Source organism: Pholis gunnellus, assembly GCF_910591455.1.
Source record: "Pholis gunnellus genome assembly, chromosome: 19".
NCBI classification, from domain to species: Eukaryota; Metazoa; Chordata; class Actinopteri; order Perciformes; family Pholidae; genus Pholis; species Pholis gunnellus.
Genome location: NC_136546.1, coordinates 3,783,901 through 3,799,142, shown reverse-complemented (window position 1 = coordinate 3,799,142; position 15,242 = coordinate 3,783,901). Strand labels below are relative to the sequence as shown.

Genomic DNA, 15,242 nt, shown 5'->3' with positions numbered 1-15,242 from the left:
ACCCTCGTATATTGTGGCATTCATCAACTGCCGGAAAAAGGGTTCTTATTTGCCCCTCCTGTCTTTTCACCCTTTCCCTAACTGGGAACACTGGTATTGGCAGTAGTAGAGGACGCACTCAAAAAACGTTTCGAAAGTAAAACTATTAACACCGCACAGTAAAAGTCCTGCAATTAAATGTTTACTTCAACTGAAGAGTGAAAGAGAGGCTTTATCAGCACAATTTACTTAAAGTGACTTAATTGTTAAATGTGGAGCTTTTTTTATTTTAATATGATGCTGGATAGTTTAATGCCTAATAATGCATTCTATTTGAATTGTTATACACTGCCTGGCCAAAAAAAAAGTCGCCTCCTGGATTTAACTAAGCAAATAGGTAGGAGCCTAGGTTCAGCAACAGTATGTGCTCAAAGAATGAGGTCAGCTGACTACCTGAATATACTGAATGACCAGGTTATTCCATCAATGGATTTTTTCTTCCCTGATGGCACGGGCATATTCCAAGATGACAATGCCAGGATTCATCGGGCTCAAATTGTGAAAGAGTGGTTCAGGTAGCATGAGACATCATTTTCACACATGGATTGGCCACCACAGAGTCTAGACCTTAACCCCATTGAGAATCTTTGGGATGTGCTGGAGAAGGCTTTGCGCAGTGGTCAGACTCTACCATCATCAATACAAGATCTTGGTGAGAAATTAATGCAACACTGGATGGAAATAAATCTTGTGACATTGCAGAAGCTTATCAAAACAATGCCACAGCGAATGCGTGCCGTAATCAAAGCTAAAGGCGGTCCAACGAAATATTAGAGTGTGTGACCTTTTTTTTTTGGTGGCAACTTTTTTTTTGGCCAGGCAGTGTATGTTGTGAGTCAAATCTGAATCTGGGATGTAACATTTCTCTGTCAGGTGAATGCAGTACTACAATGTTTTACTCTGAAGTAGGAGTAAGACTTTATATGAGAAGTGGCCGTAGTCATTGTGGCGTCACCCGTTGTGCACTGCCGTTTTGAAGCCACGAGTTCGTTGCATTCCCTGTCGCCATTTTGGATTACAGCCGTCGCCGTGTTGTATTTTTCACAACTAGTGAACAGAAGTTACCATATTTGGGATGACGTAGAGGCTGTAATCATGCTGTATTGAAACTAGAGATTGAGACCATAAACTCATGTTTACAATGTTTACTGAGGTAATAAATCAAGAGAGAAGTAGAGTCATTTTCTCATAAACTTCTATACAATCAGACTTCTTTTTGCAACCAGAGTCGCCCCCCGATGGTCATCAGAGAGAATGCAAGTTTTAAGACACTTCCGCATTCACTCGGCAGAACCGGAGGTTGCCGCCTGGTTCACACTAAAAAGTAAGCTATACGGCTGACTTGCACACTTTGAAGTGCTTTGGGGGCCTCGTGTTAGTTATTTTGTGGGTACAACAAGTAAGAATTTTAAAATAATTCAATACTTTTCATAGCTAAACATAATATATCTATAGCTGTTTTGGAAACCTTTTTAGTTGGGGGCCCCAAGGCCCAGCTGGCCTACCATGCCAGTAAAGTCTACTTGTGGTGTTTTTTTGCCTATGAACCTGCTTATTTCCCTGGTGTTTCGGACCTTGAGTGTAATACAATTATGTCATTGGAGGTGTATTGCTGAGGACCCAAGAAAGCACAGCCTTGTGTGTAAAGCAGCAACACTGTTCTGAACAGGCACGTTTCAAAGGGGACTGCACTAGTGAGTCCTAAAACCAAGAAATTAATCATCATTTCTTTTGCACGTCCAGTTATCTTGTCTCGAAGTCGACGGGATTTTGGAACAGGGTTTTCTGTGGTTAACACAAGATTAAGAGATTTAAACTTTTTGTTCTACGATATAAATATCCCACTCGTGATGATGAAGCTTTAACGTGCCTTAAAAAAAGGTGGTTGCTAAAAATGAGACTAGTAAACGTCATCCGACGTGAAGTCCAAGTGGTGGTTTGTTTGTAGCGTCACATTAGGCTTTTACTTCTGTCGATTACATTCACGCTTCAAAATAAAAAAAGTGGTGTTCATTTGTGAAGATTACCTTGCTGAACAAAACGTGTAAGTACCATAAACGTTTGTTTGCCAGAGAGCTTATTTTCTGCAATAATCTAGAAATAATATCCCCTTGGCTTTATGGGTTGGCATAGAAAAAGAAAGCATCTTCCCTGCAGCACTCTATTACACTCAAGTGACGCTCATGCATCCGCCTGACAAGGACATGAGTAACACGAGCCTGTTACCTCGGTGATTAAAAAAAATGTGCACATGATACAAAAACATGACTCCATCGCGTCACTAGAAGTCAGCGAGGATACAGACAGACTGAAAGTGACGAACACCAATCTGCTTTTCAATTATGCTGTCCGCTCAAATGCAGTTGACTGCTCGGTTCCACTGTTGTTGCAACTTAGCGTTCACAAATAATTGACATCTGAGCCAACTTTTACTTTTGTCAATTTACATACAATAAATGCACAGCTGCCAGGTTTGCCTGGATTTCCTGCACCTTTCAGGTCAAAGCTTTGACATGTTTTGTGCTCTTCACGAGTGGCTTGTTGATTTAGTTACCTAGCTCATTGCTTTCAGCCTGGCCACGCTCAGTGGGTTATCACTGATGAGAGAAGAAGTCAGTCAAATGGGATAGGGCAGGATTGTTAAAAATGTGAGATGGTTTTGTTGGTTGTACATTTTAGTTACAAAGACTTAGTACTGTTCTCCGGGACGAACCCCAATTTTGTGAAATCTTCGAATCACAAAAAAATCCCAGCAGTGCCTCCGAGTGATTAAAAAGCAGCCTGAGTCAAACGGAAATTATGAATGTTTATCAAATAAAACCCACTTTTATCACACTGCGTTTCTGCTTTAATCAAATCAAGTGCTTTTTAATCAAAGCATTTATGTCGTTCGTCAAAAACGAGGTCGCATTTGAGTGCAGCCAATTTCGATCATACTTTCTTCAGCACAGTTTTCTTAATTAGTTTACTTAATGAGTCCCTTTAGTGTGCAGCCGCCTGAGGAGCTGTGCTCTGACGGACAGAGTCCCACAGGGTTTAACTTGAGCCTTCCAGCACACTTCTGTGAGAAGCGCACAGACCTGACGCTTAATGCGTCCTGGCGTGATCGGATGACAAGTCCTATTGATAAAGGCAGGTGTAACCATGGCCTATGAGACAAACCGGGCTTACAACTAACTAAGTAAACCCATTCATGTCCTTCGGTGGTCACAGCAACTGATGTAGAATTAAGAGCGAGAAAAGCTGGGCAGGAGAGGAGTACAGATGGTTCAAACAAACAGGACTTAAACCAAGGAGACCGCTGTTCATGTCGTGTGTAAAACCAAGTTAATGTTGCTTTATTTAACCATACTTTTGTTATGTAACTTACACACTTAACACCTAACCAAGTACTTTAGTTGCCTAAACCTAACCAAGTGATGTTGTTGCGTGAGTAAACCTAGATTGGATATTCATTTTGAAAAGACACAAAGCAGGTAACAAGCAGAAACTGACACTCTGTCCCTGCCACGTCCAAAATGGACACTAAAGGGGTACTTAGAGCTCCATAGTTTGAAAGGTAGGACCACTGACCAAACGTCAAAATTTGCAAAATCTCCAAAAAAAATGAAAGTTCTGTTTGTTGTTTACACACTTGGACACACCAGTGTGCATACAAAGCACACACACACACACATGCACACATACACACAACACAAACAACTCAATTGCGATGAGAAAACTGCGCCACAACAATGGGCACAAACACGTGCACTTCCACCAACACACTGTGCCGAACAGAAGCAAGAGATCACAGCTCAGCACAGCACCACTTCATTTCTGACTGCTCTCTCATCTCTTTCCAATGTGAGGAGGCACACACACACACAAAGCTGGGGGGTGGCAGAGAGAGAGAGAAAGAGCAGGGAAAAATACAACGCTCAGTGAGAGTAATGAGGGCGCAAGAGGGGTGAGCAGTCAGAAGAGTCTCAGAAGTGGAGAGAGCAGGGTGCAAAGAGGGAAGGTGGGAGGGAGACCAATTTGACAGGAGGTCTTACTCACGAGGGAAGGAAGCAGTTCTATCTTGTCTCCTCCATGAGGTCATATTTTTGAAGCACAGATTTCAGAAATATTAACACAACAACCACACAAGTCGTATACCATCAGATACATCAGATAGATACTTCCAAATTTTCAAAGTGAATGGAACATTATGTGACATCTATGATGCATGCCATGAGATGATTAATTCTTCTCGTCTATGATGAATTCCTCCCCAGTACACACTCACTTTATTTTTACTGTTGTATTGGATTGCATTAGAGAGTCAGTGTTGACTTATTTGAACTTACTTATGTTACGTGAATTACACACTCAACTGACATGACAAAAGTACTTATTACAACCCAAACTACAATCTTTTCCTGAACCAAAACAAGTACTTTTACTGTATGCATATAACAAGCAGAAACTGTTAGTTTCCTGTGAACACGGACGTTTATTTAAAAAGACGCTATGCGTGCAACGAGTGTCACTGCGTCGCCTACACATCTAAAACGGATGCTAGCAACATAGTTCGAAGTGCCGGGCCACTGATCAAGCATCGGAATTTGTCGATATTGGGAGTTCACTGCTTTGGTGGCCGCGAAATTCCTTCTCTCTGTGATGAGAACTCGTGATTGTTTGTTGTTAAAAGTCACTGATAATCTACCGATGAGTTACCCCCTCGTGGTTTTATGCCTCTACTAACCAGTCAAGTTGCAGTTTACATCCATGTCCGTCCAAAATGTCATCACATCAACATTTATCCTTTTGGACATTTGTGTGAAATTGTCATTATTGGCATATCAATTCTCAAATTATTGTGTGAGGTCACAGTGACCTTGGACCACCAAAATCGAATCAGTTCATCCTTGAGTCCAAGTGGACGTTTGTACCAGATGTAATACAATGTCCTCAAGGCATTTCTGAAACATCACTTTAACGAGAATGGGACCGACAGGAGATCACAGTCACCTTTGACCACCAAATTCTAGTCGCTTCATCCTTGAGTCCAAGTTTGTGCCAAATTTGAAGAAATTCTCACCAGGTGTTCCTGAGATATCATGTTCACGGAAATTGTACGGACGTATATGTACTTACCGATGGACAACCCAAAAACATAATGTTGCCGGCCGTCAAGGCATAAAAATACCCTTGGCACCTCAAGAGTTACACTAAGGAAGGTGTATAGAGAGGGATGGATGGAGAGAAAGAGAGAGAGAGGGAGGGAGAGAGAGAGAGAGGGAGGGAGAGAGAGAGAGAGAGAGAGGGAGGGAGGGAGAGAGATGCTGAAATTGAGGAGGAGAGGGAGGAAAAGGGGCAAGACAGGTCCAAAAATAAAGGCAGGAAGAGCGCTAATGAGTACACTCAGATTTGCTTAGTTGCTGTGACAACGCGCCGCCTCATTGCTTCAAGCCGACTGCATATCTAATGAATAGCACACTCTCTCACACACACACACACACACACACACACACACACACACACACACACACAGTTGAGAGTAAAGAAGACAGTATTTCCCCTCAAGCTATTTTCATCTGCATGGGTTTTTCAGGCGTCAAAAACCAGAACGCAGTTGAGAACAAAAAAATGGCCCGTGTCCAGACGCCTGCATGTGTGTCTGCGGTGAAAACTATGAAGTAGGTGTGCCAACGTGAAGAAAGAAAGCTTTTAACCAAATCAATCAGGACCACCGTGTGGTGACTGTGCCAGTTGGATTGGGCTGAATAGTTTTAGCAGAGGGAAGAAGAGCTCTGGAGAAAAGAGGAAAAAAAAAAACCTTCACAATTCAGCAGATCCTCTTGCATCGGGATCTCGGGCATTTACACTGACAGGCACAGTGTGCAACAGAGTCAAAATATAGCCCGTGAATTGTGTTTGCGCAGTTCGTAAACTGTGAGGGGATGTATGAATTTGACTGGGTGTATGGAAAAGGGAAATTGTCACTCGAGGCGCTTGGCGGGGATGTCTACCCTTTCCACTTCTCTCTGCTTTCGTTGAGTCATAAAGCTGTTCGTCAATCAGCTCATACATTATATATATATATATATATATATATATATATATATAAATTTTTTTTGGCCCGTTTAGCAGTGCTGCAAATCAATCAGCAGGGTTTAGAAGATTTTTGCATCAATTCGATTAAGTGCCTTGATTTCTCAGTGCTTTAATCTACTGGATTAGCCCAAAAAACAATCACGTCTGGTTATTTATTCCCAGCTGAGTTCTTGCCTTGCAATGAAAATGTGCTGAATATTTTCAATATGTTTGTGTCGACCAATGTCCAGTACTAGGAATGCAGCAGTTAAGTTTTATATCTAACCAAGACTACCGTTGTAGGTGCGTACACACCTGTAGTTGGGTTCATTTGGTTCGCATCAGGAAGAAAAATACATTGTTGCATTTTAGTTCTGGTTCCTGTTCACGCTGACTTTTTACAAATGAGCCAGGAGGACAAAACATGAAGTTAAACAGTAAGTCGTTGATTGGAAAGTTTTGGTGATGTTGGGGAAATTCCAGAAGCTTATGCAGCACTTCAATGCTTCTGATCTATATATTTATGTTCTTTGGTGTCACAAAGAGTTCACGAAGAAATAACTGATTTGAAGCATTATCAGCATCATTAGACTGCCAGGACAGGATAAAAAGGAGGCGTCTTGCACAGTAATAATCCAGGGTTTATTACTGGGATCGCTTTTAATGAACTGACAAAGAATACGGAATCTGATACAAGCACAGCAGTTTTAACTGCTTTTGACCTGTTAATCTGGTCAATATTAATTATTGCGTGCTCATATAAATGGCCTAAAACAGAGGTATTCAATTAAAATTCAACAAGGTCCAGTCAGAGAGAGTTTCCTCTTTTAAAGGTCCGAAGCATCACAATAATGTCTAACTGGCTATACGATTTAGTTCCATATAAATTACAAAAAATACATAAACTAATAATAAATAAATGTTGTTCTTGCTTCAAGTAAAATAAGGGTTAGGGTTAAAGAATACATTACTGAACAGAACGCTTTTGAAAAATGTGCAAAGTATTTAATAAAAAATAAAAAAATTAATTGAATTGTCCTGCAGCTTTAAATTCAATTCATTCAGGGAGAAGTGAATTAACGTTAGGATTCTGATCTTAGATTGTTTATTACCTGTGACCCCTGGCCTAAAATAAAGATCGATAAATGCCTTCCTGAATGGATTTCACAATCAGCAGATGGATTCATTCGTAGTTTAGCTTTTGAAAATCCTGCAAAAATCACATATCAGGAAATCCGATGGTCTGTTCGTTTGATTTGAATGTGCTAGGAAGCGGACAGAGACCCACCTTTTCAAGCGTTCTCCATTTGGTTGTTAAGTCCAAACTGGTGGATTCCGATTGACAGCTTTCACACCAGCCCAAAAAAACAGAACTAACCGGGCAAACGGACCCGAGTTTGTTTTTAACCGAACCAAAAGGGTTAGGGTGTGAAGGAACTGTATGCTACCAACCGGTAAAATACTACTGAACTATTAGAAGTTCCCGAGAGGATTCATTGACAGCAACCACAAAATAAAGTGTGGAACTGCTAAAACTTTATGGCCTGCCAGAAATCCATTTGATCGCCCAAGATCATTGCTCGCTCAGGCAATTAATCCCAGAGTCAGTCCGATGAATGATTGAAATCACAGGTTTAGTAAGTCTCTGATCTCTGCTTTGGAAAATCATTTATTTTCATGAAACACTTATTGATTGGAACATATACTAAACATAAACTGGGTGATATTCTGCTGTGTCGCACATCTGCAGCTAGCCCCAGGGATCAGTGCACATGTAGGTCACGGCAAGGACAGCGCATCTGGATGTCTCAATGCATGTGTGTGTATGTTTGTTTTTCACTGCGGGGAGAACGTCCTCCCCCGGGGGCCAAGTGTAGGGCCCGAGGGCTTGAGTTGAAAACACTGATAACCAAGATCAGCTGTTCAACCGATGAACCTCCAGCATCAAACAGACTCAAACACGCGCATGAGGCACGGCGCGAGTTTCCGAGAGGTGGAGGGAGAAACAGATGTCACACTGAAGCTGGGAGGAGGCCTCTTCTAAGCCTCGTACTGACTCCTCGAGGCAAACTGTCTGCGCGCACACAGAGAAACAGACAGCATGGCTCTGCAGAGCACAGCGCAGAACCTCTCAATCTCTGTCTCCCCTTTGATGTCAGTGCAACACCAGGCAAGAAGACAAAGGAAGCATCTCTGCGCAAATCAAAAATTCATTAAAACAGCACTAACCAGACCTGTGGAATACTGATAAGCAGCTCACAATACTTACATAACTCAAAAATCAAATACTACATTGTCAAGCAGAGGCCTTGAATTTCTAAAAAAGTGACAAAAGAATTTAGAAGTATCGTATATCAGGCGAAAGCACGGTGTCATCTGTGAATTGATTGTTTTTTTTCCCACTTAATTTGATAAACTTTCTCATTGGAGCACATATTCTTGAAGCGTTGATAATTAATAGCCAGTTACCCATCAAAGTCAGCATCTGAACGCTACGAACAAGATGGGATTTGTTCCCTCTCTGCTCACCTTCCTCAGCAAGTTGCAGATCCTCTCGATGTTCCGCAGTCTCTCCCTCTGTGAGGAGACAAACAGGGGAAAGGTAAGTTTATAGCTTGCAAGGATTCGTGACTCAGTCCAATAGAGTATGCCGACATCTGGTGAACGATGAAACAGAATAGAAACAGAACCAGTGTGTCCTTGTGCTGAAAGTAGGTGGAAATACATTTACAGTAAGCTGTTTCAAAATATATATTCTAGAAGAAACAGCAAACATTACATGAATACATCTTGGAACTCATTGCAATGATATGTCGGAGGTTTGGAGTCCAAGTCGTGACTCAAGTCAGACAAAGAGCCCGAGGCACCGTGGATGGGTGAGCAACAGTATTGACAGTTGGATCAATAGCGGCATCCATAGTGCTGAAAAGGTTGTTGGTGTGAAATCGGAGAGGCATTCCACCCTCGCTCCTTTATCTACGTCCTGGTAATGAATCAGATATCATGTGAGATATGAAGCTTGTAAATGGTAAATGGTCTGTGTGGCACTTTTCTAGTCTTCCGACCACTCAAAGCGCTTTCACACTACATGTCATCATACACACCCATTCATACCGTACACTGATGGCTTTCCTTTAGGACTCTAACTAACACTCACACAACGCAGGCACCGCTATGGGAGCAATTTAATGCTTAATTGTCTTTTAAATGCCTTTCTACATTTTTGTTCGACCATCATGCATCACTGTCTAAAAAGGCGAGTAGTGTCATTAAGCCAGGGCTGAGATTTACATTTAGCTCCTCTGGTCTTAAGAGTATATTAGTGCAGGTGGAATTACATAATGAGAGTGAATGATGGATACTCTTATGATGGTGCGGGGGTTGTTAGGACCTGGGACACATTTATTAACAGGGAACAGGGCAGTGGTCAGATATAACAGCTTCCTCGAGAATAAGAGAGCTGACATTCAGGCCCAGAGTAAAAACTAAGTTCCCATGTTTATGAGTTTGCCCAGACACATGCTGAGCAACTTAGAAATAATCTGTATTGTTAACAAACTCAATGGCAAGTCTGTTTTAATGATCACCAAAGATGAGGGACGAGTTCAGGTGGGAATTCAGCGTTTGAGGAAAGGGGTTCGTAGACATTTGTATACTTAATTTTGAACATAAGGGTCTGAAATGAAAATACATTTTGAGAAAACCTCTCTAGACCACTTAAGACATCAGTCTTTTGGATAGCCTCCACATTAGTGCTGTAGTTTGTCAGCAAGAAATTCACTCCTAGAATTTTGGGGGAGAGATTAATAAGGGAGCTTTCTCCTCGAGCAGTCACAGTAGTTATCATTGTGTTTATATAAGTGACCATATTTCAATATTTGAGTGTTCTCAGCTTGTGTAATAAACTGTGAAATGCTTAAATCAGCAGTCGCCACAATGCTGACTCTAACAGCCACCATTTCACCAGAGCTTTTAACATCATCATCAAATATTAACTGATTCCTATAGAGACGCATTCCGGACTTGACTGGGCTCCACAGGAGGCGCCGCACAACTCTGGCTGCTTATGAATCATATATTGATCTGAGCGTCACGCTGTTTGCGCTCGTGGACAGTCAGTTTGACTTTATCTCTTGCTCCTCATGAGCTCGTTGCAAACGTCAACAGCGAAGGCTCCATGGGAACTATGAAGTCAATAAAAAGGTTTTTGCACTTATACAGAACATCAAAGCCCGCCAGGCTTGAGCTCAACAGATCTTTAGTCACCACATGAGAAAAACAGGAGGAAAATGGAGGAAAATGTGCTGAAATAATTGGGATTTAAAACACTATGAACACTTCGTGTATGAGTGTTGAGTCTGCTTATGGCAATTTATATTTTCATACACTAAAAACCAGGCATTATCTGCATCTACATACTAATTTTAACTTACCTGTGCATATTTTTTACATCATATGTTTAACGCTGAGCGCTGGCAAGTGTGAGAAAGAGAAAGAATCAGAGTCTGCCCATCCACATATTTCCCATGAAATATGATTTTTATTTACCAAAGGGCTGGCTTAACTTTGACTCATAAATTCACTGCAATTAGTTTGAAGTATTTTTCCTTTCAGCGGTGGTTCCAGAGTTAGCTCTAGTGCTAATTATCAATGTAGATTGTTTAGATGCAAGATGCCTAGTAGATATCGGCCGTAGATATCGGCCGTAGATATCGGCCGTAGAGATGTCTGCCTTCCCTCCATTATAATGGAACTAGATGGCACTAGACTTGTGGTATTAAAGTGCAAATAAAAATACATTTGAAAAACCCAACCACTATGTTTCTTTCCAGAAATCCTGACCTGGTTATTTAAGATAATCCACTTATCTTGTTGTGAACAGTTTCATGTTGCTGTCAAAAAAAAAAAAGATTACCTATTAGTCAGTGTACTTATAAGCTGCACATGCCGACAACACAAAAAAAAGACTCCAACCCCCGGACTGCTTTGCATTCTCACTGAAAGGATCTCTGAAGTTCGTTCCACAAGACTTTGAGACCCTGCCGTGGACTGTATATACAGTAAGAAGTGGACGTAGTCATCGTGGCTTCACCCATTGGTTTGTGGACTGCTGTTTTGTAGCCTCAAGTTCATCAATTTGCCGTCGCCATCTTGGATTGCGACCGTCGCCATGTTGTTTTTTTCGCAACTAATGAACGGAAGGGACCATATTTGCAATGCGGAGGAGTAACGTAAAGACGGATCTACGGCTCTGGTAGTGGCAGCAACTTGTCAATCACCGTATAGCCCCGCCCTAAAGCATACTCTGCTTTATGGTCTGTTTGACTCTAAATGGACTTATTATTTACTAAATGAACATCATGCTGTACTGAAGAAGACTTGAAACTAGAGATTGGGACCATAAACTCATGTTTACAATGTTTACTGAGGGAATAAATCAAGAGAGAAGTAGAGTCATTTTCTCATAGACTTCTATGCAATCAATTTCCTTTTGGCAGCCAGAGGAGTCGCCCCCTGATGGTCAGTAGAGAGAATGCAAGTTTTAAGACACTTCTGCATTGGCTTCACTCGGCAGAACCGGAGGTTGCCGCCTGGTCCCTGCTAGTCTTCATAAAGGACCTCCGTATATCTATCTATCTATCTATCTATCTATCTATCTATCACTCCTGACCCTGATTGTGTTGCCTAAGCGGAGCTTGATGGGGAGGGAAAGAGACCCGACTGTTCCTTTCCTATGCTCCTCTTTAATTATGACTTACTCGATCATATGAACTCTGGTTAGGTTCTACTAAGGTTCTAAAAGAAACACTGCTGTTCAGTTTTTCAAATTCATTTTGAGTGCGATCTGATTCAATTACATTGGTGACAAGGTCGACATCTCTACTCTGCTTTTTTTGGGCACTATGCAGACTTCCGTGTGATACGTCAGAACCAAAAACAATCAAAGATGGTTTCCCGTGACCTAATGGACAGTGCAGTTTTGATGCATGGGGACGTAATTCTTTAGGAGACCAGGCTGGGAATTTCTCATTTCACTCTCAAAACAGAAAGCAAATGAGGGTATTCTCAAAGATGTTGAACTGTTCCTTTCAGGCAACAGTGTTGTTTGCATTCTAAAATGATCCGTTTGATGTATTCAAAGGTTGGATGCCAATACGTTCTCCGTGTGTGCTTTCCTAAAATATGCATCGATGAGGATGTAAACATGCATATTTGATTGCTATTTTTAAGAAGTGCAAGTTGCGACAGAGGTTTCTCCTAGAAAAATGTTTAATGTATGCCTGTGCTCTAAATAATGAAACCAGAGGTCTCAGAGTAGGAGGCTGAGGGAACACCATGGTAACAATGGAGAGAGACGGAGAAAGTAAGTGAAAGGTATTAAAATATGAGGGTGACCACTGTATCCTATGGTAGCATTAACTCATTCCTTAAGTATGTAGTGTGTGTGTGTGTTTAGACTTGCAGACTACAGTATAACAACTTACACTCTCATCTCCCCAAAACGCCTCATGGGACTTTACCTCATTTCACAAGAAACAGCTGAGGGAAGCGTGGGAAAAACAAATGTGGGAAATATATTGCACTGCCTTTTAACTTTTCATTATTTCAAATGTTTCAAAGCACAAAGAGAAGCCGTTTCAGCTGAAAAAGACTTTGAAGTGCAATGTACGGGCAGCAGCATGACGGGCAAAAAAGGGAATCCGTGATCGGGAGGAGGAACGGAGGAAAAAGAAAAAAATTTGTATTCATAGTGGTGGATTACAGATTGGTCCAGCCTGTACAGGGAGTCTTTCATGTTCTTCAAAAACGCAGAATTTGAACCCTCCCTCTGTCCTTGATACGACCTCATCCATTGCACACACACATATATCCACATCCCTATACAGTATGTTCATGTACGCACACACCACAACAGCCATGAAAGGCTCAGTCAGATTGCCAATTATCTCTACTGCGAGTGTCTATTTCTGGTTGAGACACCTTATCAAGGGCCGCGCCCAGATCGCTCCCGCATGACACCATCTCCCCCGCCAGGTTTTAAAGGAGGCCTCGCAAATACATTCCACTCAAGCAGCATTGTGTGTGTGTTTGCTAGTGTACGTGTGCGCACACATGCCCGCAACTGCCTGCTCATTAGCAAGCAATTAGGCTGATGTCTCTTTGAAATGTTACTCAGCGAGAATTTGCTTGACAAGCAAGAGCGGCGCGGAAGTATAAACAAGTGTCGGGGGGGGAGGGAGAGGGTTGGAAAATGAGAAGTGGAGGGTGGAAGGTGGCGGTCTTTGAATTGACCTTTGTTTAATCAAGCCGGCAGACCCAATTCAGAGCAAATTCTCATTCAGGAGGGTGCGTCGTTGGACAATTAACCCCTGAAGATGAAGTGGTGGAGGGTTGTTCATGGCGCTAATGTCTCTCCAAGTGCAAAGTGTGTGTTTAAACACTGTGAAATGAATTTCCCCCTCTTGACTCAAGTAAGACTTGAACTTAAGCGGGGGAGACAGGCGTGGAGCGTCGAGGGAGATGGAGTGATATGGGAGGGGGGGGTTTAAACGGTGTGAAGGGGCTACAGAAGCTGTCGTCGCTTGTGTCCTCGGTGGGATGAACATCAATCAGTCGCGCTAATGAAACCTACAATTCATATTCATAAAACGCTTCTATGGAAAAAAAACACCAGATTTTTTTTTTCTTTTTTACTGTTTTTCCTTCATCTCTGTCCTCTGATTTCAGACTCAGATAATATTATCATTGCTACCGGCTACAGCTTTATGCTTTCATAACAAAGCAAGCATGTGAATGTGTACTGTGTACCTGCAGAGTGCGTGTGTGCAACAGTGACACAGGCAACAGATGCCACGAGCATTGTGGGAAACGAGGACATGAAAACTGAAATCGCAGCACATCTGTGTTTGTGTGTCTGCATGTGAGGGAGGGGTACGTGTGAAATCATCACAGACATGTACAGCATGTTTCAGACAGTGTATAGAATAGAGCGTATACACGCATGACCATGTGGGTGCAGGTGGACATGAACGTAAGTGTGTTTTCTTTATTTACAGATACGCCTGTTTGCATCGTGTTACACCAGAAAATGGCATGCCTAAGTTAATTCACACATACTCATGAAACAGGTTGTGCAAACAGCTTGGTGGTGTAGTGACTGCTAGCAGCACTACTGTAGCTAGCCAGCTAATGGATAACCTGTTAGTATGCCAGGAACATGCTAGTGCTGGTTAGTCACAGTGACACTTTTTTGTAATTTCTTTGTACTGGACTGTTTACTCCGTCTTTGGATTTTTGTCTTCGGGATTGGACATAATATTAATTATAGAGATATTGAAGGAGGGAAATCTGCAAGTTCTGTAAGCTTGATCAAGCTAGAAATATGAAAAAGGGGGAAAAAATGAATTGAGTTCACCAGGGTGTATCCAAGATTTTTAAGTTAAAGGTGCAATCTGTGATATATCTGGCCAGAATTTTTGTTTAAAACATTTAAAAAATGACATTGTCAACCCATTGTAAAGAGAGGCGAGAGTGTTGACGTTATGTCAAAGACGTCCAAGTATTGTGCTGCAGAGAAATTTACTGAAATGAGCATGCTAACCAGCTAGCCCCGGCCTGTCCTGTCTTGTTATATCCCTAGCACCCCGAGAGTGGTGCTAGTAGTATTACACTAGCACCACTCTGCCCATTCTGTCCTCAGTCCAACATGAGAGGACGAAGAAGTAGAGCTGACCTGAGGCCTTGTCAATTACTTTTGCGTTTTGATAGTTTGTTCCTTGAAATTAAATCCAGAGTGGCATAAACGAGAGAGCGACAATTATTTGAATTTCCTCGCCGCCACCGCCGAGGGGAGGGCGAAGCGGTGGCTCCGGGTGACAGACCTCATGGTTAGCGGGAGTCACAGCAGGCTGGTGGAGCACTGGGTCTAACCTGTATAACGGCTGCAACAGAAAGTTTGCCAATCCAGCAGAGAGTCCGCTGCTCTAGCGGGATCGGACCCCGGGGCGCAGCGATCCAGGGGGAGCTGCTCCAGCTAAATGCTTATTGAAGGTCTGTTTCCTGGAGCCGCCGCCCGCCCTCTTCCCCACAAATTAGTCTTCTGGTGGCGGGGAGGAAGAAATGAAGGTACAAGTTTTCCATAT

At 42.2% G+C, this 15,242-nt stretch overlaps 1 protein-coding gene across 1 annotated transcript in view; it reads right to left on the bottom strand.

Annotated features, from left to right (window-relative positions):
• Positions 1-15,242, bottom strand: part of cnih3 (cornichon family AMPA receptor auxiliary protein 3) — a gene marked incomplete at both ends in the record, with an annotated part of 71,358 nt that overhangs the window by 34,514 nt on the left and 21,602 nt on the right. The window contains one exon of the mRNA XM_079180923.1: positions 8,629-8,676. Coding sequence (XP_079037049.1) covers positions 8,629-8,676 — 48 coding nt within the window. The remainder of the gene's footprint in view (positions 1-8,628; positions 8,677-15,242) is intronic.